Source organism: Neocloeon triangulifer, unplaced genomic scaffold (assembly GCF_031216515.1).
Source record: "Neocloeon triangulifer isolate White Clay Creek 2 clone unplaced genomic scaffold, ASM3121651v1 ptg000001l, whole genome shotgun sequence".
Classification (NCBI taxonomy): domain Eukaryota; kingdom Metazoa; phylum Arthropoda; class Insecta; order Ephemeroptera; family Baetidae; genus Neocloeon; species Neocloeon triangulifer.
The window spans coordinates 7,942,428-7,968,150 of record NW_026775544.1 but is presented as its reverse complement, the minus strand read 5'-3'; the positions used below and the strand labels follow the sequence as shown (position 1 = coordinate 7,968,150).

At 39.7% G+C, this 25,723-nt stretch overlaps 1 protein-coding gene across 2 annotated transcripts in view; it reads left to right on the top strand.

Annotated features, from left to right (window-relative positions):
* LOC132197558 (DNA-directed RNA polymerases I, II, and III subunit RPABC3) overlaps positions 1–25,723 on the top strand; it is a 45,922-nt gene that overhangs the window by 2,222 nt on the left and 17,977 nt on the right. The window contains exons 1-2 of one of the 2 annotated variants that reach the window (XM_059620914.1): positions 3,255–3,360; positions 18,103–18,186. In XM_059620914.1, the coding sequence (XP_059476897.1) occupies positions 3,312–3,360; positions 18,103–18,186 (133 nt within the window). In that variant the 5' untranslated portion in view covers positions 3,255–3,311. Of the gene's footprint in view, positions 1–3,254; positions 3,361–18,102; positions 18,187–25,723 lie in introns of those variants that run through there. The other variant, XM_059620906.1, reaches the window with a different exon arrangement.

The window sequence follows — 25,723 nt, the reverse complement described above, 5'->3', positions numbered from 1 at the left end:
ACTGAAATTAAAAAGATTTAAATTTATTCTCATAAAAAAATCAAAATTTTGAACGCTGTAGAAATTTCATTTGTATCTTTACAAACTGTTTTCTTTTATGGCCTTTATATTTTTTATCAGTCAAAATTGATTGATTTTCAAGCACCAAAGCAAATCTGCGTCCACTAAGCGACCGCATCCACGGAATTTAGCTATTTTGCACGCACTCGGCCACTACACATTACGCGTTATGCGTGTCCTTTATGTCGGCGAACAAAGAATCAGCAGAGTCACGGGTAGCTCGTAAACTTGGGTGGACAGATGGAAATTGTGTTGCGCTGATAAATTAAGCTGGAAATTGAATCGGGGCCCATCAACAAAAGAGCAGCACAGGCAATGCCCCAGAGCCTCAAGGAAATAATCTTGTTTTTGCAGCAGCCCTCTCGTCCTGCCTGCGAATAATGCTGCCGGCTGCGAAATAATCTCGTTGGCACTCTGCGTGTAATGCAATCACAAGCACATACAACTCCTTAGTGGTTCCACCGACAACTCTATACAGCTTTTAGAATTAAATAACAAACCTGGAAAAAGAGAACCGATACAGATTGCAATCTCAAGTGTCACAGCTGCGCACAAAAAAAAATAATATTCCTCTAAATCGAACCAAAATTTCTTGTTAATGAATAAAAAAAAATTTTCTTAAAATTATCTTTTGCAAATTTAACGCAAAATAATTTCCAATTATTACCGTAAATAATTGTTTTTAATTTTATTACTAATTTTGGTCTACATAAACCCTAGTGACTATTTTTATCTAAATGTTTTTCTTGTTATTGAATCAGAAATTAATTAAATTTTTGAGCAGTTCACAGTTCGTCGATTTGCAAATGATATGGAAATGGCACCCGTTTTCCTTTTATCAACATTTCTTGTTGATTCACTTTATTTTAGTTAATTGGTAAATTATTATAATCGAATTGAATCTCGGTGTGAACTCTTGCTAGAGTTGCAGAAATTCCTCCACTAAAGAGCAAGTGGGCGTGATTCAGCTTGGCGAAGAAAATAAATTTTGCACTTAAGCCGTGACGGCCTCTCTGGAGGAATTATTTGCCGCTGCTGCTGCGACGAAGTGCAGAGGCATAAAATTTTAATCGCACACCCCTCTGCCTTGTCGAGCGTGTGAGTTTCGAGTCGTGGCGCCGCAAAAAGGAAAGAAAGAAAGATGAGTCGCGCGCGGTGTGTCCCGCGGGACGGCACGGCCGTGTCCCGTGGCAAATTGGCAACAAAGTCGTGCGGAGAAAGATGGTGTGCCACGGCGAACGAATTCGGTATGTGCGATTCGCGAGAGCAGAGCGGGCACATTTTCCCCCCACCTTGCAATCAGCGTTTTGCAAATTACAAGAGTGGTGCGGAGTGATTGACCGCTAGACCTTGGGTTTGTGGCTCTCCAAAAAAGAACGAGCGCAGCAAAATGAGCGAAGCACAGCCCGTCATGATTTTTTAATTCCTTTGTGTGGCTTCTCAGCAACTCTGTCAGCCAAACTGAGAAAATCATCCATTGTCCGAAGCACCCGACGCGCCTTTTCTTTTCCGGCGGAAAGAAAAAGATCTGCCGCGATGCGGCGATGATTTTCGACACGATTTTGCTTGCCGACAGTGCCGACGAATGTAGGAGGTGAGCTTGAACTATTCGCACATATAATTATTCTAACATTTTGACAACAATTTTAAAACACAGCTTAGATTTAAGTGTCGCGATTTGTAAGCACTCTTATCTCACAACGTAAACATAATTTCAAAACACAATTCTTATTTTAAATTTTCTCTACTTTTCTAATTTATGCTGGCCTAACTTAATTCCTTGCATTTAAAGTTAAACATAATCATTGAAATCATAATACTGTCCTCCTTAAATTAAAATTACAAAACACAATTTTACACAATCAATTCTCAAATTTTTTCTGGACAAAATTCAACTGTGTTACATTTAACAATCTTGTTTTCCTTTTTAACTTGTAACTTTTTGACATTTTATATCTTAAATCTTAATTATAAATTATTGACTCTATAAAATTTCTAATAAAATAATTTTAGTCTTCAATGCCCACTCAATTCCAAAACATTTGTTCACCATATTTGTTTCGAAGAAGAAAATTACAAATATTATGTCAGGAAAGGCAATTTTTAATTTTACCGCACCCCATATACTATTTTATTTTCTGATTCACAAAATAATTTTTATCTTCATTCCATTCATAAATTTTATGTGTTAAATCTGAAGCCATTGAAAAATTTTAAATTAATTATTGAGCAAAAATTACGTCATGCAGATAACGCTGCTCAAACATTCACCACAGCAAAAATGGCGCAGTTTCTGCTTTCCTATCTCAACAGCAATGCCGTTGCCCTTCTCTAGCGCCGAAGTAACAGGAGAGTCGCGGCGTATAAGAGATGCTGGCTTTTTCTAGAGCAAGAGCCATCTTGTATTTTTTTTATTCATTTATTCACCTGAGGTGTAAACTTGAAAGTATAATGGACTGTTCGAACATAAATTTGGAGATTTGTTTAGGGGCTTTTGCTTTTGCCTTCCTGTTTTTTTATTTTTTTATTTTGATCAAAATCACCTTTGGAATTGTTATTAAGGTCTCTGCCTTTTATATAAATCCAAATCGTAGAAAATGAGTTTCGCGTCCCCGGGTAACGATGAGAAACTGGAGGGCGCGCAGGTACACTCGCCGCAAAAACAAGCCTAGTGTGGGAGGCGGCATCAAAAGCATGAGGTTTTTCGACGCGGTGACGTCAGCGGTGCTCACTTTCCCCTCCTTGTCCTAGTCACTGGTTATGCTAGAGGAGAAGGTCACTCACTCACTGCATTAGAACTGCGGCGGCAGCCCCCACCACCGCCGATTGGCCTCCCCATTGGCGAACGTGAGCATAAACCTGCAAACACAAAGGGGGGATAGAAATTTGCCAAAATTATTATTTTATTATCGAAATTCCCTGGCACGACAGACGACGCTTCTGCTCCAAAGCCCAATTTTCGCCCCGCAACTTTTTCGCTGCCCTCCGAAATGGACCCGAGCCTTGGGTGAGTTGCATTGTTTACCCGGACACATTTGCATTTTATTTTTTACTTTGTGTTCGCCCAATTCGTTGCACCTGTTTTTTGGTCCTGGCAAGGTGGGCGGCCGATTTCGCCTCGCTCACTTTTCTAGCTCTTGTGCACTCACTCGACCAGCCATCTTTGTTTCTTAATTTAGTGCGCAATTTGCGGTGGCCGCCAATATTGTAATTGGTGGTGCGGCTGTGTGTTTGTGTGAATCTTATTGCAGATGGCTGATTATCTATCTATCAGTGGACGGCCCCAACAACGCACTACACGTTCGCTCTGTTGTATTATTATTTACTATTCAAGGCCTGCGCCAAGTAGGCCTATTGCTCGTACACTCGCGCGCGGATCAAAAATAATACACCACGTATGCTGTGTGCGAATGTACACATCACGCGCGCGCGAAATTACTTTCCTGCCTACTCGTCGAGGTCACTACTTCGCTTTTTAAACGACTCTATACTTACTTGCGCTACGGCCGTGCCGAAAAAAATTCTTTTTTTGTGGAAATGATCTTGTGGAAGGAAACGAGTTTCTATTGTACTTTTATTGTCCATTCTCTTTCTTCCGTCAATTGAAATGCAGTACCTTGCTTGAAATTGCAGTTTTTTTAGTGTGCAAATTTTATTCAACGACCAAACAGGGAATCATTCAAACGGAATTAGAATTTCATATTTTTCATTCAAATCAGCCTAGCTTTTTCAGCAAAAAAATTATACATGGTCAGATTTTTTGTTTTAATCTGAACAACTGTTTGCGGTTTGGCCTAATTGCTTTAAAAGCCACTCGTTTTTAGTGTCGGATGATTGATTTGCTACGGGAGGTCACTTTTAAGGTCAAAGAACCTCCAGATCGATCCATGCTGGCAACGTTTCCAATTCAGCTCGCAGACAAATTATCTTTTTTGTTCATGCGCGAGTGAGCTTGAGTTTCACGCGGCACATACATATTGGAAGTTATATTTTGTTGTTATCTTCCTTGTGTGTGGCCTGATAGTGATTAGATATAATAACAAAACGCGCCATGGCTGCCTCGCATGTGCGACATAACACATGAACACGCTCTTTTGTAGGGCGTTTGTTTGATGTGTGACATAAAATTTGTTCTGTGCAGCGACGACCTTCACGTGAATCGGTGCAGCGGCAAAATTTGGCTCTCACTCACTCCTCTGGTTGGCTGAGCCAAATTAACTTTCTAAGGTCGCCAATTTTCAGTGCATTCTAAATTTTCACTGCCGAGAGTTTACGCCTATAATTGGTGACATTTCCGCTCGATTAACGGAAACCACAATTTTTTTGCAAGTCCAATGGAGAGTGAATGATTTGCCTTGAGACTTGGTAAAAATAAACTTAGAATGAAAATTACGATATTCACATGATCCTTCGCTTCCTTCCTGCAACACTAGGGCTTGTGAATGACAGGAAATAATTACAGCTCAATTTTCTTTTTACTATTTCTGCGAAAACACAAATAATAGGCGTCATCAAAACTAATCGACCTCAAATCCTATAGATGCTCTTTTGCGCTAAAAAAAAATCACGTGTGCTGAATCCATAGAAATGCGGTACTACAAGTAAGATTTTCCACTTGTGACGAGCGACTTATTCAAGGATAGCAACCTCAAGACTATTCAACAACTTTTATTTACATTATTTTTGAACTTCGAGCTGTCATTTTCACATGCCTGTGATAGAAATCAGCATAACATTATTTCAAGAAGCTACATTTAACTTTTGACAAGCCTGTATTGATTTTAAATTTTGGCATGTCTGTACTCAGCAAAAAGATTAACTAAACTCGCTCATCTAAAGTTAATCGGTCTTATTTTAAATGTTTTTTTTTATATATATATATATTATATATATATATATATATATATATAATTTTTTAATGCTCCTTCCAAAGACTTGTTATGTGCTCGCATCGGTGCGGAGCAAAACGCCGGCTCGCGCGGAATGAACGCGATAATGAGCGTTCACATTTCAACGAATTTCCTTTCGACTTGATTCTTAATTAATTTCCCATCTCTTAAAATATTTTTAATGGTCGACTTCTCGTGATACTCTCGGCGGAGAGAAAAAGCAGCAGCGCTTTTTTGGTCGTGTGAACGCGATGGCCTACTAACTATAAAATCTCGCAGCTCCGCTCACTCACTTGTTTCTTTCATGTGGTACTTCCTGCGCAGCTCTTGGTGCTGTAATTATTTCAGACAATACGCCTTGCCAGTTTCCGGACCCGATTGCCGCCAACCGACCCAAGATGATGAGCCGGCTCGGGTAAAATTTATCCGCCAATTGAGTGCGTGCGCGAGTGGGTTCCCTTTCTTTTCTTGATTCGCATGTTGCCTCTTTCTTCGATCCCTTCGGCCACCACACCTCGCGCAAAAACTATTAATTAGGCAGCAGAACTCATTCAGTCCCCACGGGCATATAAGGAAGAGAAACCACTCTGCAAACTTGTTTTGATTCCAGTCGGAATAATTATATTGTAAAAAAAAGTTATTGGATTTAGATCGCTGATAAAAAACGAACATAGTAATTACGCTTACGCTATTATAACAGTTAAATTGTATAATAAGCAATAATAATCTAATATACAAAACCACAATAAATTATTAATTTTTTTCAAAAGTTTATTTTTATTGCAATAAATTTTGACAAGAAAAATACATTATAAATCGGTAGCTGTATAGTTGATGGCTTATCTAGTTAGAACAGTCCTTGAATATCTTCAACGCAATGTCTGGAAAATATATTATGCAATTTTTATCGAAAAAAGCACAAGAAGTGCAATGTGCTAAGTCAGCGTCTCCAAGGGTGAACATGTGGTGCCTCTTGTAATGTCGGATTTAAGTAATCTAATTGTAATTATTCTTTTTATGTGAGGCGCAGTGCTCGGTGCACACACGAATGAGGATGACATTGAGAGGCTGTGACAATGACAAGTTAGTTTGCAGGGCGAGCTTCAACTCGCCCGTGTATGTTATATGTCCTTCTTTTATGCAACAGGTCTACCCCCTCTCCCTGCGACACACGTCAGTGATATTTGCAGCCCTATTAATTTTTGATCGAAAAAGTTGCGTCGCCTCTTATTGTCGGCCAAACTTCTTGCTATTAATCACCTGTCCGGAAATCTCCAAGGAAAGAGTAAAACGCCGACCCGGCGCACATTCAGTCACGTTTGTTGCCGCTGTGTGTGTTCGGCACATTAATGGGCCTCATTCGAAAGCAATAATTTAAACATATAAAATAATTGAATTAAATAAATAACTTTATAATTAATTAAATAAAAATATATTTCATTCATTTCAATAATTTTTTCACACTTTCGATCATTTAAAACTTTTAAAACCTTAATTCGGAATTTTATTTTAGAGAAATTTGTAACTCAATTAAAAAATTGTGTCAGTTTTTATAAAATTCATTTTTTACTTGGTTTTTCCGTTTACTAATTTGAAATTTGACTGGTGTTTAAAAGACTTTTCTTGTAGCACAAAGTCACATTAAATTCATAGAGTCACGAGAAGTGCCATAAAATAAATTGTCTGCCAAGGTGGAGCACACATAATCATTTGCCAATTTTTCTCTGCCTCTCCCATGAAATTTGTCGCGTTTCATGAAAAGCTACCGACGAGTGACAGTTCAAGGCCCTGCTGCGTCACATCCGTGATCGGAATATATGGGCTAATGAGAAACCAGAGCTTGCTCCAATCACGGCGCAAATGCTGCAAAGTCAGAGAGTCTCATCTTCTCTTTCCTTTTGCCTGTCGACCCGCAGCCAATTGGACGTGGTCTCCTTTCATTCACGCACCTATTATTCATGAGAAATTTGTTATTCCGATTTAACTAGTTCCACTTGAAGCGGCATCAGCGGGCGTTTTATGCGCCAGAGAACAGGCAATTTGCATGCTAATCAGAGTTTGAAACATTATAATGCGCGGCCTATTTTGTTGTGCAGCTTCTGTTTGACAATCGCTATCAACTCAAGTGTGATCTACCCACTTGTTCAAATGTAGGTGTTTATATATGACCCCTGCATAGGTTCCTAGAAAACGTTCAAAATAGATGTATAAAAAAACACACAAAATACGTTATTTTCTTTCTCATTTTTTCTCCAAATTTTGAATAATATAGGATAATTTTAGTATCGCATCATTTATGGCAATGTGAAACATTTTTCTTGCTTAATTTGACAAACAAAGAGGAAAAAATAATTCCTAATTCACAGCATGCGTCAAGATTCTTTTCTATTACAACTTTCCTGGTACGCCGGCCGCTATTAATAAAATTCAATGGGGATGCCCTCCTCGCTGCTGACTGTTGGAATACCAAATTCGGTGGGCACGAAGGCGTGCGCCGATAAAAAACAGCCGGGTTTGTTTCTTATTTCGCTCCACTAGTTCGCAACGCAGCAGCATTGACAAGGAAAGCTGGTGCTAATGGCTGGAGCGATAGCCACCGCAGTCATAAATTAAAGCCTTGCGTAAAACGTCTGCTTCCAGGAATCCGCACGACGAATTTTATTTCGGTGCCACGGCTAGGCAAAGTTTCCTTGTATTGTTTTGCTAATAGGACGTTTGATTGATTGTATCTATTTGAAGGTCGCGTTAATTTGCCCAGCGCTTATTAAAAAAAAAAGAACAGACAAATAAAATGGAAAAAACTGTTATTCTTTTTTCTAATAACGTAAAATTATTAATTGGTTTATGACTGAAAGTGTGCGTCTTTTATTAAAAGGATGCTTTAAAGAAAGCTGTGTTAAAAAGTCCACATCGACGAGGCAAATGAAATGTTGCAGTCTCAGACGGAACTGGCACGAAAATGATATGCAGGCGAAAAAAGCAATCTGATTTATCGTTCCGTCTGTTTATTTGCACAAGCATATATTATTCGCATATTGGCTGGAGCCAGTGGAGCCAAAATTTGGCGAAAGCAATGAGCATGTAAATAAAGGGGCGGTTCTTGGGGGCGTGTTTTGCGAGGGTGTTCGCGCAAGGGTTGCGAGGCGTGGTCTCTCTGCGGCTCGAGTCCGCTGCTACAAAATATCGCGTACACTTGATCACTGCATTGCAGACACAAGCCATTCGGTCCACTTGGTGCTGCTTCGCCCTAAGCCGACCCAGGTGCTTGCTATATAAACTCGCTCCATTCTGCACACTTGCCGATTTTGCATGTAGATCTGACAACGATTCCAATCTTTGCAGTAACATGAGTCTCACTACTTTGCGTCTTTTAAATTATTTTATCAGACAAATTCAGAAACAAACATCACTGAATGAAAGTTCGCATTTTTATATTCCAAAGTAATCTTAAAGTGTTCACAAGTGTGTTGTTTTTAAGAAAAATCTGTAGACAAATTTTTTTAGAAAGAATTTAGAAAGAACAAATCATGGGAACGATGATTAATAAACATACAATTAAGAAATGTAGGTTGGGAGAAGCAGGGCATACAGCTCCCTGTGCGGATTTTCAACATTCTATTTCTGCTGTAACAATGAAGCACACAGTCTTTACATTGTATTATAAGCCAGCATACGTCAATTGACTCTCTCAGCAAAATCTCAGCGAGAGGTTTATTATCTCAAACGCTCGACCTGTCTAGCCCTCCATTACAGGTCGAACCTGCAATTTGTGAGCGAACAACTTGTCTCGGTGTAGCTTTGTTTCTTCTTTTTTGTATGCAAATCTGTGTTTATCGTTGAATTGTCCCTTCGTGACTGGGAATAATGCCGCTTGCAGCAAAGTGCCTTTCTGTAATACTTTTTATTCCTTTGATCAAAAGCAAGGAAAGACGCAATTATGATAAAATGACTCACCGCGCGCACGGCGTGGCTCGCCCGCGCTCGTTTGAACAGAAATAAACTGCTGCTGACCTCAACCCGAGTAATCAAGCTCTTGACCTTATAGAGCATTTACCTGCTAGAGATGAGCTTGTTCTTTTGTCTATGAATTTTTGCCCTCCTTCAAATTCATAATTGATAAATCGAGCTGCAGCAATAGGAGGCATTCGTTGTATCTTAATAGGAGAAAGTCAGGCGATGTATTGAATTATATTATTGACTTGAGTTGCAAAATTAATTTATTATTGTTAAATGAGGCGATAAATCACGTAACTTCCTTTTTTCTATTATGACAAATAATGTCGTCTAAAATAAATTACACTAAATTCATAGGGGTGCCTCTGTAAGAGAATTATGCTTTCTATTTCCTGCTGCGTTTTAGCCGTCATAATAATTCATCCTCTGCTGTTTTTATGCTAAAAAGTCGGAAACTCGTAATGCTGAAAGTGCTGCTGTATTTGTCTGACCCCTGACTGGATGGATGGATTGTTTTCACAAACCATTGTGCTCATGCATTATATACATATGCAAACGCTGGAAGAAAAAAAACTGCCAACCCAACACGCGCTCGGCAGCAGCAGCGTGGCATTATTGTGCATGCTTTTGCTTTTTTATTGCGTCAAAAATAATAACAAAACGCTTTTTGTGAGCTGCGAGCAAGCAAAGACTCGGAACACGCCGCGCCAAGTAAATATAAAAATGAGCATGTACTTATTTTAATTAATGCCTTCGCTTTTCGTGCCTTATCGTGAGGCGAATTAACATGGCAACGTTTTGCCTCTCGCGTTGTTCTCACCGTGCGAGCACAACACGCCAGATCAATAAACGAAATTCTCTCTCTCACTGTGCTGTGCCAACTCGACGGCAGCAATTCAAATGTTTGTTGTCTGGAAAAAAATTGTGGAAGGAAGCCGTGATTGTTTGCATGACTGCGCGTAAAACCGCAAATTTAAGACGCCGAAAGAGCGCTTGGGAAAAACAAAAGGTGCAGCCAGTGAAAATTGGAGACACATCCAATAAAGTTGGCGAATCCATCAATTATAAACGTGCTAATTACTCGCGCATAACTTGAACGCCTCCGCGCCTCAAACGCAAATATAACAAACCTAATCCCCACTCGGCAGAAACTGCTCCAGTGAAATTCAGCTCGCAAACAGAGCAATTACTGCGAGCGCCACAACAAGCTCGCTTAATTTGGCTTCGTCGCTCCTTTTGATTAGGGGGTGAGACGATCACGCTAAATGAAAAGAGTGCTCGTTCAAACTAGTGGTTGCTCTCAAGTTTATAGCACCAACTGAAACCAGAGTGTTGGCAGGAATTTACCTCTGTGATCAGCGGAAATTGTTGCACCTCACAAACGGCATCATTTGAAATTAATCAAAATTACTTAATAATTTAAAGTATAAAATAACAATTATTATTACTCTATAAAATTTTTTATCGTTTTTTATTTGTCCACGTTGTTACAATACATTGTTAACATTAAATTGTTGAAAACAATTTATAAAATAAAAATGGAATTGTTGGACAAAACTGCACCATCACTAGCATGAATTTTGTTAAAACCAGAGATCAAAAAGAACCAACCGCAGTGAGCCTTAAACTACTTGTAAGGATATTTAAAATAGCAGTGTTTTGTATGTCCCGGAGCAGGACAAAAAATGTAATCAAGGATAAAAAAAAATATAAAATTTTACGTTTGGTGTCCTTCTCAACTCTGAAGAGAAAATTAAAAAATCAATATTAATAATAACGAAAATTGGCAAGGTGAAGAGATGCTTAAAAACAAAACACTAACCCGATTATTTTTGAGAAAACTTATATGAGATTTTTTAGTTAAACGTTATCTGATTGGCCTATAAAATACCTTCTCCAAACTTTTCCGTTTCTTTAATCTCATTTTCAGCTTTTTCGGAATTGAATAATTTTTAGTAAAAAGTTAAAAGCAAGCTGCAAGTTTTTTTTATTGATTTTCAAACTTATAAGATAATTTTTCAAAACTAAAACTCGCTGATTTGCAAAGCCTAAATCAAACAGAAAATTTGCCTCTGGCTGCGGAATTATGACTGATGAAAGGGTTTGTTTGAAGCTTTTGTCAGACAGCTGCTTAAAAGAACTGAAATATACAAATGTAACACCGGCACATCCATCTCTCATTTTGCACACAGCGGAGAGCCATAATTATCCGCCTCTCTTTTCCCGACCGCTGGTTTGGGAGCCTTGCATTCCCTAAGTGTAATTAGCACGTGCTAGTTAATCATCATACACACACAGAGTGAGGCACCCTCACCAAACGACTCTTGCATTCGTAATTTCCGCCCCCGTCTGAGGAGACCCCAAAGGAAAAATCTGCACCTCTCTGGAGAGTTTGATTAAATTATTCACTGGGCGCGGGCCATCTCGGTGGAAATTGGAGCAAAAAGCCCAATGTGTTTACTATCGATCGCCGGCCGGCCGGCACGCCGGAGTTGAATTGCGCAGTTATTTTTAAAGGGGATGTGTCCCTCGGTGCAGGCCCGCACGGCTGCTCGCTCGCCCCATTATGCTGCAGTGACCTAGCTAATTTGCACACCCACTGCTCATTTGGCGAGCAATCGGCCTCTCGGTCGCAATCACGGCACAGCCGTCCGCCTTTCCGCGTGATCAAGTGGATGCTCTCGGTGCTGCTTTCGGTTGGCGCAATGCGGCACCCTTATCTCGCTCGGTGCGCCTCTTTATGCTCTCGCGGCGATGCACCTTTGAAAAATGGCTAGCCTTACTCTCCTTGGCTTCCGTTTTCTTGAGCCTGAGTTATGTTCCTGCGGGTCTTACAGAAAAGGGTCACGTTTGTGTAAATTTTCCCGTCGTTTGTCACGCAAAAAGTCAAGATACAATTTTCCTTGTTTATGCTAGGCGTACTAAAGTTTCATTTTTCAATGAAGAAAAAATGATTTAAAATTTTTGTTTGATACTTTTATGCTTACATAATTGAAAGCTTTTGTTCTGATTGCATAAATCAATTAACCAGATGCTCTTTAGATTTTTTTCTGTATGTTTCACATGATTTGCAATGTGTTCAAATTTACATTTAAAAAAAGTATAAAATACGCTTTTGTCTTGGATTTTTTTAAACTAAACTTCGCTTTTCTCAGAAAATTCTCTCAAAATTATAAAGGAAAAAATATATAAACATTACCATTTAAAATAAAACTGCTTCTCAAAAGCCTACGATTTATTCGTTTTAATTTTCTGTTTGTAAACCTGCTCCTCTTGATTCAGGGATGTGTATAACTGGGAAAACCAAATGCCTAATCAGAAATTCAAAACGAATACAAAGCTCTTCTCATACTTGGACTCAAGTTGTACAAACTCGCAGACGGATAACAAAAAGATTTAAACTTTCCACCCTGCTCGTTCTAGTTTGCGTTGGAATAACCATACGTTAAGCCCGCATAGCTCGCTCTCTCCCTCTCATGAGAACTGCGGACTTTTACATAATAATTATCAGCAGTCGCTGGCGGTGCTGCAGAAGAAACTTGCGCAAAATCTCATTTTGACGCGGCAAACTGAATTATTTATGCAGTAACCGGCAGTGTGCAGACATTCATCGGGTCGCAATTCTGAAAGAAGAGGGTGTTTTCAAAAGTTGGTTGGCCCTGCTCTCTCTTTCCAGCAGAGCTGCTTTTGTAGCCTTACTTGCCAAGTGCAAACTTCGGCGGAAATTCAGCCGTCCGCATTTAACGCTCTTTCCGCTCGAACGCATTTTTTCAAAGCCGAAAAATGATAATTAAACTCGACTGGTGCAAAATTAATGCACGCTGGCCCAATTATCCGCAGCGATGTAATTAACTCGGTCGGCTATTAATCGGGCGTGCTAGCTGGACCATGAATAAGTAAAGCTGCTGCTGCTCGGCTGCTGCAGATGGAATGCTCGCTCGCATTTTCATGCGTGTTGTCGCAGGTCAGGGTCTTTTGTGGCCGTGATGCTGATGAGAGAGAGCACCAAGAGCGGCGCCGCCGCCACCACCAGCGAGCGCCACACGCACTTCCGATCGCGACTGCGTCCCTCAATCTCAAATATCTGCACCCGCGATCCCACTGAAAAAGAACCTTGTTGAATCGTTTTATTTTTAAATATTTTTTTTTATCAAGGAAAACGTGCTCCATTTTTTAAATTAACTATAATGAATTAAAAATGTCTCCATAAAAACACATTATTTTTATTTTATTAGCGTTTTTAATGTATATATTTTTTTTTAAATATATACTAATTACTAATTACGAAATGAGCGGCTTGGTGAAAATACGAGTTTGTATACAAATTTTTTCGCATAGAAACAAACCAACAAAAAATGGTGCCTTAATTAGCTTGCACTGAGGAATAACTCTGAAAGCAGATTAGACTCGCTTAGAAACGACGAGTGCCGTTGTCTGCGAAGGTGGGGGGGTCACGACCCCCGAACCGCCCCCTGCCCCCGGGTGCGTCGGCTCGGGTCGTGTTTTGCCGTCGGCAGATCGATAGTCGTGAGTGAGAGTGGGCGGCAGCGGTGGCTGCGGCAGGGAGAAACTCCAAGGGTAGGGGTAAGTTCAAGGGGTGGTTTCGTTCACGGGCATCAGCAGGGTCTGCCGGGGGAGAAAGTGCTAGAACCACTCGCTCCTCATCTCGGCTCGGAGACCCACGCTGAGCAACCGCGCTCATGGATCGCTACGGGTGAGTTGGTTTGTTTTGTTTGTCCAATCAACCAATCGCGCCTTTGTCATAGTGGAATATAACTTTTCATCGCAAGCCTTCTTTTTTCGATCGGCTTTGGAAAATCTTTAGAGAACTATTCACGCTGAACTTGAGCCAAAACTTTTCGCACTCACAAATTAACGAGTGAGAGAGTTGATCTTAGAGTGAAGTCAAACAGGAACCGCAAACAGCCTGATTGCGTGGTTGTTAGGCAGAGTTTATCGCTTGACACCATTAATTGCCTGCAAAGTGCAAACCAAAGAAATAACTAAAAAGTACATTTTTGTACATCATATCAATTGCTCAATTTTAACTTGTAAATTATTTTGAATTTTAAAGATAAAAAAGTTTATTTATTTAACAATTCATTTTTTTAAACTCGTTTCTGTTCTTGTAAATTTTAAAATGAATATTAACATATAATCACAAGTTATTGTAGAAATTATTAAACGAAAGTGATTTTTGTTTCTAAAAAATTATTAAATTTTAAAATACAGTATTTGAAAGCGATTTTAAATGAAATTTTAGTAGGGAATTTGATAGAATTAATCGAAGTTACAGAAAGACATGCATTAAAAATAACCTACGTGCAGTGATTGGTTGACAAAATAATGGTTTTCATCACAATTTCAAATTCCAACCAAGCTGTGGAGTTAAGTACAGTGCAGTGAGCTAAAACGCATATCATCTGCTTCGTGATTGTCAGAAAACGCGTGGGTCGTCGTGTCGGATCAATTGTGGCGCAAAATCGAGCGCAAATTGGGCCCTGGCGTCGCAATTTTGCCAAATGGCGCAAGAGGCGAAATGAATAAGTGAGCAGCCGGGCGGGCCAGAGACGCTGGAGCCGCTGCCGCCTGTGTCACGGCTTGTCATAATGTTGCGCAACAAGCAATGCAATTTTCCGAGCGGGGTCCATCCTATGCAGGGGTGCGTCAGAAAAGAAGGATTTTTTTTCTTCTCCGCGTTTCTGCCCATTTTCCACTGGAGGAGCAATTGTTTCGCCATCAAAAGAGGTGCTTTTGTGTTTCCCCGCTGGATGAGAGCACCGTGGAAAATAACCTGCCTTACGGACTGGGCAAATATTTGCATGAGTGACGTCACGCCAGCCGCATTACCGCTGTGGCAAATAACGAGCGCGGCTGCCTGCTTGCTCGAGCAGCACCCGCGCGCAAATTAATCGCGTTTCACCTTTTTGGTGCGATCATCCGCCTTTTAATTAAATCTGTCCGCTGAAATTTCTTATCTCGACGGCTTTGCGCCACAGAAGAAATCATTTGCCAGAGCAAGCGCGTAATTTCGCGAATTACCGCTCATGCGTTTGCTGCCAAATGACACAAGAGAGGATGAAACGGAATGCGGCAGCGGTTTTTGCCCACTCGCCTCGCTTTTCATTTGACTGGTGGAATAATTAAAGACGCTTGGCGGACGCATTTTTCACTCACGACAAGCCAAACCATTGCGCCAATTTGTTTCCACTTGGCCAATATTAAATTCTCAGCTTATGACATTTCTTACTGACGCAATGTATTCCTTTCGTAAAATTGTAACACTCGTACTAGAAACCAAACAAATCAAGGAATAAGAATCATGTTTTCTAGTTGATAATAATAATACTATTAAGAATTAAAATATCAATTTAATAACTTAATTGAATTGATAAAATACTAATAAAAATAAAAATTTATGCTGTTAACTTCTGATTTTCATATTTTATATATGGTAGGAAATATTTGCTTTTATTCTTCTCTAGATTTCTTCCAAAGTTAAAATTTTCACCCAGCAGAAATTTATTCAGCTGAAGATCCGTGCTGAAATATTACTAAAAATTGCAATTGGTACTTGTATTTTGTTAAGATTTTTTACGCTTACCAAGAATTTATTTAAAAACAATTTGTTACCCTTTTGAATTTCATTGTCTAAAGCTTACTGTAACGAAGCATAAAAAAAATTCGTATTTAATTCCAAATTCAGATCAATTATTTCGTTATCAAGAAACGCCCACTTTGTATTTTGATGGTGAATTTTGTTACATTTTCCTCAAATTTTCGGGGCTGAGTTCAATATTCCAGTCTGGCAACAAATGCTGCGCAATTTAAACAAGGAAAGGCTTAGGGAAAAGCGATACTTCTGCTAATTGGAGACTATTGAAAAGCTTCACTAAATTCAGAGCGGGTCAAAGGAGCATTGGCCTCAGGTCAGACGGCAAACACACTCGTTCGCAAATTGCGATATCAAACAATAGGTGTGATGTGGCGAGAGGGTGGCTCGCAGGGTGGAGGGGGATTTGCGTCAGTTTTACACGTTCACACATAGCACGGGGCACATCTCGCCCAAACGCCCACACCGTCATCGCAGCAGTTTGCCTCCTCTTCATATTGATCCGAGCGTAATGGCTTAAAATATAAAATATATTCCGACCAACAGCCTCCTCGTGCCGAATAAATTACTCGCCGCCTTCGTTCCTCTTGGTCGACCTGAGAGCTGTTGCATATTCAGCAGGGGCACCTGAGGAGGAAAGCCTATTAGAATTGACCCGAATATCGAAAACACGGAACAGAAGAGTGGATTGATCTTTCGACTTTTCCACTCTGTATTAATTTCGAGCAGGGAAAGTGACGTCTTTGATTGATTTCGTGTCAAAACTGCGCTATCGGAAAACAAAAAATTGTGAAAAATGATGGCTCATCGCGGGCAGATTTTTTTTGCCCACGAAAGGCAGAAGATCTGACGCTGATAACGGTTGCTGTCAAGCACACAAAAACCGTTTGTACGTGCCAAATTTGGTAATTAACTTTCAAGTTTCAAGCGCCTGAGATTTATTAGCCCGATTTGCCAAAGTGGCTCAAATTTGATTAAAATCTGGTCCTTTAACAAGGATGAAGAGGAAAGTGAGAAAAAATATTTGCTCAGCTGGTCTGCAACTCATGATACAGAAACAATAAAATCATTGAATAAATTATAATTTTTTTCCAAATTTAGTTAGAACTTGTAAAACTTTATAAAGAAGAGTAATATTTGTTTAATATTCTTAAACATCAAATTTTTTGTGGTTGGAAACAAAAAATTTCCTGAGCTCGTTTTAGTGGAAAACTAAAAACTGCAAATCTGGGCTTTACCGTCTTAAGCCTCCCTAATTAAAGAAGCATCATTTTCCTTGTTGGTTTTCGAAATTTAATGTCGCCGTAAGCAGCTTTCAATTAGGCGAGTGATCGGGGTGCTTGGCGATGAAAAGTTGGAGAGTAAAGTGCTTCCTTTTCAAAGTTTATTGGCGCTCGAGGAAGACCTTTTCATTTTATCAATAATCTCCGCTGCTCCGAGATTTTATCCCCGCCGAAAAAGGAAGGAAAGGACCGTGATTGAGTCAATAATGTAGAGCGGTGTGGCATCAAACGTGTTTGTTAAGCGCATATGCAGAGTATTGATTCAAGCGAAATCAGGTGGGCAGCAGCGGAGCGGGGCAGATTCCACCTGCCTTTTGCTGCAGCAGCTCGTAAATCAGCCAGCTCTCTTTTGGCGATGCATTATGTATCATTGCGGCGGCGAAAAGTGAGAAAAAAAAGAACAACTCTGGAAAACTCGTGCACATGCTTCTTTTTTTGGACGGCGGCCAGAACCGCATTCATTGCCGCATTATACTGTGACGTCAGCGCTAGTGGTGCTGCCTCTGGAAAGCAGCGCATTATTTTTCAAATAGCGCAATTACTGGAGATTAAAGGTTCACGGCACAGAGGAAATTTATCGGCACGATGACGGGCACTAAATTTCGCCCGGGCCTGCAAGTGCACCCGAAAAGCTCCATCCCTGAAATTCGTGACTTGGATGACAATGGCGGCGAGTCAAATTTCATCAGAATCATTATATTTGGCGGCTGGAATTTGGTAATAATGTCCGGCAGTAAATCTACTTTGCATGTTAAGCTCGGTTGTAAATTCCAGCTTTTCGTGGAAAAATATTATATAGAATTGCAACCATAGATTTTTTTTGTAATAAACGCATTTTTATCAGTTCCGTCGCGCGTATTTTAAATTACAGTGACAAGAGAGCTGTGCGTTGTGTATGAAAAATACTCCGGTTTATTCAGCAAAGATTAGCTTTTCCCTTCGTCATTAGTTGGACTTATTTATGCATGCATCCTTTCACGGAAGAATCTCTCTGTTTGTTTTATTATGCAAGTATAAAAGTACGTAATGGCGTGTTTTTTGCTCTCTTTCGCGTTCTCTTTCACTCGACGAGGAAAATATGCGAGGACTGCAATCATAAATTCAAATGACCTGACATAAGAAAAGCAAACAACAAAAACAACATTGTCGCAATGCAGTATGTCATCTTTCATATGTCTCTCTCTCTCTCGCAGCTCACACGTCCTGCAGCTAACGTTTATTTAATGCGAGAGTCGGGCGTGCCTCTTAGCCGTCCTTTAAATCACAATTAACGCGCTCATCACGCCTTGTTTCTTTGTTGCAGTTTCCCGTCTCTTCTGCGAGAGCGAGTCCTTCAAAATGGACCTCATTTTAGACGTCAACACCTGGCTCTACCCCATGGAATTGGGTGAGTAACTTAGTATATTTTCACATTTTCTACTCTTACTCCTGCCTCGAGGATCTACATTTAAATTACTCTAATTATTTAAATTAAAATACACTATTTCTAAAATAAAATAACAATTTTTATTTTGTAATTTTTGCCTGTATCTTTAATTGGAGTACTTTGTATGCTCCTTTGGGGAACAATTTACTCGCATCGTATTTTACTGCTTTGAAAATGGTGAGAAATTACTCAAATCACGTGCGAGTAGAGAGTGAATGACTTTTCAGAGATGCACTTTAATTGTCGACATAAATCAAGCCGTCCGATTAGATAATGATACAGGCCTCTTGCGCCAGCAGCTCCTCATCTCTGTCCGTTTATTTATGTGCCAGTCGCCAGCACAATAATCATTTGCATAATTTATGTATTCAGCGGAGAGCGCGCGAGAATTGAAATTTACGACGGGAGCAGCAATGCCTGTGCGAGCAAACTACAGCGGGCTCTGATCACTGACCTTTCTCACCAGAAAAACTTATGACAACTCCTCTCTTCTCCCGAGATGAATATAAAGACGTCGACCAGTGCTCCTCTAGGATGGGAAAAATATACATGCGCCTCCGGCTGCTGAAATTTATATAAGCAGAACGCCCCCTAAGGACCTGCAAATCTGGATTAGGCGGCGCCTCTTTACGGCCAAATCTCGCCTCCTTTTGCTAATGAAAAAGTATACCCTAAGCTTAAGTGAAAAATCATAAAACGCTGAAGTTAATACTTGTGGGAGTAATTTTATTTTATGCATTACTAAAAAAAAATTAATTCTAAACATTTCAAAAATGATTCCTGTATAAATGTTTTTATTTTGATATGGAACAGAAGTAACACTGACGCAGAAAATTGTGTGGTTTTGCTGTGGCATTTGAAAAGCTTCAATGTGAAAGTTCACTTTGGAAATCCGTGCGACTTAAAATTTTCCACCAGGAAAAACACGGTTTCTCTCTTCACACTGAAGATTTCATCCGAAAGGGAAAGAATCGCATAATGAAACCGCTGGAAACACCTTTCATTCCTCCATTCAAAGAAGTGCTGAAAGAACGCGCAAATTAAATGCTGGAAAAGAGAACAACAGATTCGGAGCGACCGTCGGAAGATGAAGTCGGCCATTTCACGCCCAATTTTCTTTACGAAGGCAAAAACGAACTTGCCCGGGCGCATTTATCCGCGTCACTAATTAAACAGCGCCAAATGAAGGGTGAAATGAGCAGACGTTAAAGGACGAGAGGCGTTAATTCGGCGGGGACTGAATGCATTTGGGCTCTGGGGTAAGAGAAGCTCAGAGAAATTCCACTCGCTTGAAATTTCGCCTTCGTTTGTACTGCACTGCGGTACCAGAGAGAAAAGTAAGCTGCTCGCATGTATGTCGCTCCCCTGGCCTCTGGAAATGAGAAAAACATTTAGAGCTGCTCCTCTTATCCCTGCTTCAACTCTGCGGTTACCCTCTTGTCTGCCCTAAACAAGCATTTTTCCTTATAATACCAGCAATCATTAAATTAAATTTTGTTTAATTCCTACTATTACATACGGAGTTATAAAATATAAATGAATTTTCATTCACTTTTCTCTTCTTTCGTTTGATTTTCCTATTTATTTTCTAAAAAAAAAATCAAAATAAACGTTGGACTTGACATAAATTCACTCATTGTACTTTGAAAATAAATTTAATTCTGACAAAATTACATGTTATTAATGTTTTTAACTTTTTAAACATTCTTAAACGTTAATTTTATTTATAAATTGGTTTTACCTATTTATTGCTTTAATTTTAATTATTGAACTGAAATTATTTATCAGTTGGAAAAAAAGTATAATGACATGTTGGAAGAGAAAATTATTTGTGTTATTTCTATTTAATTAACCATTATTAACATTTCCGCATTGGATTGCTCTAGCAAAGTTATGAATTTGTTACTTTTTATTTATTCCATAAACACAAATGTAATTAACGAGAACGAAACGGAAAGCTCTCTCGATGTGAAATCAAACACCCCTCTGACCTTTCCAATAATTGAACGCGCACAGCCGTGCAAAACGCTACCTGGACGCAGCAGCTCAACTCGGTGGTGTTGGAAATAAATTGCAGGGCTGCAGAGCGGCGGCCGGAACGACGCTGGATGCAGCAGTACTCGTCCTTGAGGTTGTGCAAAAAGGATGCAGGGCGGGGAGGCGCGGGGGACGCATGGAAACAATCAGCGAGTGCACCGCATGAAGGGGTGGCGGGCGGGCGGCCGGCCGGCAGGGGGTGGGGGATGGCGCAGTAAAAGCGAGTCTCATTGATCGCGCCAGCCCGTCGAGAGAGCGAGCGATCCTCCTCCCACTCGCGCGCTCTTAAGGTCAAGGTCACCCCAAGGTTCTCCGCGAGAGTCCCTTTTGTTTACCTTGAGTGCTGCCAGGGACGAATGAATCGGGCTCGTTCGCGGCCTGCTGCGCCAATTAGGCGCCGACGAAACTGTCGTCGGGTCGCGTCGCCACCACCCACCGCGCCCCCGCGATTATTATTTCAAATGAAATAATAATGTTATTACCATTATCTCGTACGTCATCATCATCCTCTTTTCCTTATATTTGCGTTCAACTTTATCTGCCTTATCGAGATCAACCTTCCCAGGGACAGACACTTCACCCCTCCAGCTCGGTGAAAATCCACTTTTGGGGTAAAATTGTATTGATTATCGTTGCTGCCGCTGGTGACATATGGTGAACATGAATTATTTTTAACTCCCACCATGTAATTTCGAATCGATTTTCATTCAAGTAAATATTATAGATGCAACTAAAAGTATAAAAAAATTTAAATATAAAACTTAACTTTTGCATGATAAAAAAAATTAAAACATGAATCTGGCTTTAAAAGTTACAATAAATTAATTTTTTGTTTTTTAATAATATTTAAGATTCTTTTGCTTAATTGCAAAAAATCAGCTTTCATTCCTAGTATCTTGAGGTTGCAAAAATATAAATTTTAAAAGTGAAATTGTGTAAAATTATTTATTTGAAATTATCTTACAGGTTAAAAATTTAAAAGGATCTCAATATTTATAGGCAATTGCGCAATACGGTTTAGCAATCGCTACAATTGTTTAGCAAACTTGCTCATTATTTTAAAATTACAGCTATGAAAGTATTTATCCACTTGAAGAAATGTCAATGGCCATTTTCTTGCAACATGCAATGGCATGACCAGGAATATTTTGATTGCAAAACTTAAAAAAGCTGTTTAATTTTTTTTATAAAATTTATAAAAAAAAATATGAATTATTTTATCAATGAATTATAATATTAATTTTTTTAAATGAGACGATAAAATGTAAGAAATACAGCCTAACACAGCTACATGTATATATGTGATTAAAAAAAAACCAAATGATATAATCTAACAATGGTCCATCAATAGACAGATTGAATAGGGCACGCCCGATTGGCGAGTGATGAATAATATTGCGCGTGTCTACGTCCGATTCGAGTGCACTCGGCGCTTCTACGCAGCAGCCGCGTAGTCGCACGCGGGGTTCCTCGGGGGGTGCGGGCCCGCAAGCAGGGGCTGCACAAGGGCCGCACGATACGTGAGTGCGCGAGCGAGCGAGCTGGTTCTCCGCAGTACAGACCGCAGCGCTCGGCTGCCTCCTCCTTGGGCTGGAGCGGGCGGGCGCTGTGCTCACCGCGAGTGCTGCTCGCCGAGCCTCAGTCGCAGTGCACCTTTCGCAGAACAAGGATGGGTGCCTCCGCAGCTCCTCTGCCCACGTACACACAACAACACCACTCAAGGGCGGCTCCCGCATCGCAGGGGTGCGAACTTGGCTCGGCGATTGCGACACTTGACGAGCGCAATTATCGCTCTCGACATGTGAATAGGAGGTGCGTGTTTCCTTTATAATCATCTCTTTTCGTTCGCCTTCAAAAGAGCTATTATTTTAATCCTTTGTTCCTTATTTATTCCCCAAAGAATTCATTGTTGGCTGAAATTACAGTGAAGTTTGTACTATAAATTTTGTTTCAAATTATAACATTGGTTTTTAACTAACAAAAACAGGTTTTCATGTAAATTTCAATTTTTTTCCAATTATTGTTCGATTTTGGTTCTCCTCGGAAACTAATCAAACCGCAGTGCGATAATCCCCTTCTCGCGCAGACCCGCCTGAAATTAAAATTATTAATCGATTCGAGAACAAAACCTATTCCGCAAAATCACAAAGCTCGCAATCCTTTCATTTCATTTGAGCGCAGGCGGTCTCTGTTCGTTCGTTGGCCGCACCGCGGCATTATTTCAAGCGCCGCGAGTCGCTGCCAAACTTCAAGGTCAAGAGCACCGCGCTCATCCTCTGCCGCAAATGATTGACGTTCACCGATTTCCAATTAAAAAATATATAGCATCCTCCTTTAAACAAATAACGAAATCTGAGAGATGAAAAAATTTTGTATTCCTTCCAGAGGTTCCGTGTGCTGAAAAAAATAAATATAAAATGTATCTGAGAGTTTTCGGTCTCACGGGTCGCGCGTTTTACCGCAATTTGCTTTGTTTCTGCTCGCACACACTGTGTACGTGAGTGAGCAATGGCACATGATTTTTTTTTCATCATGATCAAACTGCTCGGCACGAACTTGAGCCGCGCGCAAATAAAATCAGTAAATTGGGCGTGCTGCATCATTGTGCCTGGCGCAGATAATTTTTCATCCTCTTTGTTTCGCTGCAGCCGAGGAAGAAAATTTGGATTGATTAGGCCGCGTGCGTGACGCTCACTTCCATGCCTATAATGATATAACAGAGGTCATCACATTTACGATTAATTCCCAAGGCCACCTTTGTTCTTTTTCTTTCTCTCGCTCAGGTGTTCCGCTCGGCGCGCGCAACACTCGCCTTCTGAAATGCACTTCTTCTCATTTCCAGCTGCACAGATGCATTATATATATAAAAGTTTGTTTGGAGAAAAAGAATGGCAAAGATCGTGTGAGAAAAAAATGCCAGCAGCACGCTCTCTGCTCTCCTTCACTTCCCCTAGCGCTGAAGCGATTTGTTTTGTTGTTGTTGTTGCTGCTTTTTGAATAGATGAGAATAAAAAGGTTCCGCAGTCGACCTTGTCGCGAAATAGGCGAAATCATGCCTTTTAAAAAATCTCGAGCGGCTTAATTTGAGGAAACGCAGCTCTCGAATTTGGACGGCGGTGCCGTAATTAGCGATGCCAATTTATCTGTGCGAGGCCCATTTTCGGTTTGCGGCCACCTGACGTGTTATTTTGCCCATTTAGAATTTAGAAACTGCACGTGCTGTGTTTTGAAGAAGAAAAAAATGCTGGTTTGTGCAATCGGAACTCGTTATGAAATGCAGCCAGTACTATAGCTAACAAAACAACTGATGACGGTTTCTTCAATCAACATAAATGAAGTTTTTTATGTAATTAAATAACCTATTTTTGTGTGCTTCAATTATGGGTTTAAATTACGAGATCTATCAAAACGTCACTTTTCAGCTTGCTTTTGTTCAATTATGTAAATTTAGCGAATTTTATTTCAAAATAACAATACAATTTAATAGAATATTATTATAATTATAACCCGACTAATTTTTAATTTTTTTTACACATTTAATAAAAAGAGGTAAGGCTTGTTTTATAAGTTAAGCACTTCCTAATGTAATAATTATTGAAATAAATGCAAAAAAATATTAAAGAGCTTAAATTTATCGCCTAAAAAAGAAATATAAAGCTCCTGAGAAATACAGCAATTCTCGATTTATTTCCTTTTTTTAATTCGCAGATTGTTTTTTTCATGCAGATCTTGACAAACCACAAACCTCTGCGAAGTCACACGCCTTTTTTGTAATAGTAAAAGTTTGCTGTTCAAATTCAGATGTATGAATCAAATTTCATACACACATCCGATATTTTTTTTGGCAACACTGCCAAAATGTCTGCAGACAAATTTATCAAAACGCCGCATCAACTTTTTCGCATTTGGCATTTTTCTCTGCACCACTTTTTCGAACTATGAATAGTTGATGTGCGCACGTTGAGCGTGACATCGCTAGATGAGTGATGGTGGCTCGGCGGTCATGATCAATACACAACGGTGCATGTATATGTGACCTCCATGCATGTATAACTTCGGCAGGCAGGTGCACGTGATTTGCCCGAAAATAGATTTGCCAGTTTCTCGGAAGGGCCGGAAAGTTGAAAGGATTCGACGTGCGAAAATAACTAAAGGGAGGCGGAATGAGAATTAAAGTTTGATTCGGAGAGCGGACGCAGATGGGGGCAGATGAAAAGAGGCTGATTACGAATTGATGGATGCCTTCCGAGACGCCAGCTCGACAGTAATACGCGCGCGGCAGCGAGTGTTTCTGAATTCAATTTGTAGCAAATAACACCACCCCGACACTCTCCGCGGCCAGATTACTTGCTCTCGCGAAAACCAGTTCCAGGCGGCATTAAATTTGCATTTATTTCACTCGTTTTCTCGCTGGCAAAAGTACTTTCGTGCACATTTACACGCAGCGCTGGGTTTCTCAAAATTAATTTTGTTTTCGCCGCTCGCTCGGATGGAACGCGGGCGAAACGTGACGCTGCCATTTCGTTACATCATCATTATTATATATATATTGCAGGCGTATTTTTTTTTTACTCATCTCGGCCGAAATCCCCGAGTGCTCTGCTGCTAATTAGTCTTTTCGCTTGGCGAACTGTTGCATGGGAAATCGTAATTGGCAGGAAAGCAGCGGCCGAATGAACAGTCAATGCTCATCGCACGCCTCTTGGATGCATGCGCAGGATTTTGAACCTGCGGCCAAGAGACTCGCAGTTCTCAGTGCAGCTCTCAAATTTCCTTTGGCATGCAGCCGTGCAAAATTAAACTTCTTCTTTTAACTAAAAACAGAAATAATCATAATTTAGATGCTCGTCTTTTTTATCTTTTAAGTTTTGGCATAATCCTTTATAGTATTGGTACCGTTTTGTCCAACATTGATTTTTTTAATATAGAATATTTTTTAGCGATTTGGGCAAATAATTAAACAACAATAAAGATAATAATAATTATTGTAAAGTAGTTCATTTTTGTCAGTACTTTCTAAAGCAAAGATAATGATTGTGTATTCTTTTAAATCAGTAACTACTTAATTTTTTCTTCCACATTCTATTTATGTTATGGGATTTGAATTTTAAAAAAAAAACATTAATTTAATATTTTTATGCTCAAAGAATTTCTAAAAACTGGCCTAAAAATTATTTTGAGCGAACAATGAGGTCTCGAAAATTTAAAAGTCAAGAGAAAATATCATGAATATTACAAAATATTATGGATTTGTTACTTTATTTTTATAAACGATTTACTTTTTATTTGAACAAAATTACTTTGCTTCTGGCATTTAATTTCAATCTTCAAGATAGGTTTGCCTCTTTGAATTGATGAATTACAATAAAAAAAAATAATAATAATTAATTTCATTGAGATTGAAAATAAAACTGGAAAAATTTGGTCTGAAAGTACATCCATTCAAAAAAAATATCTTATT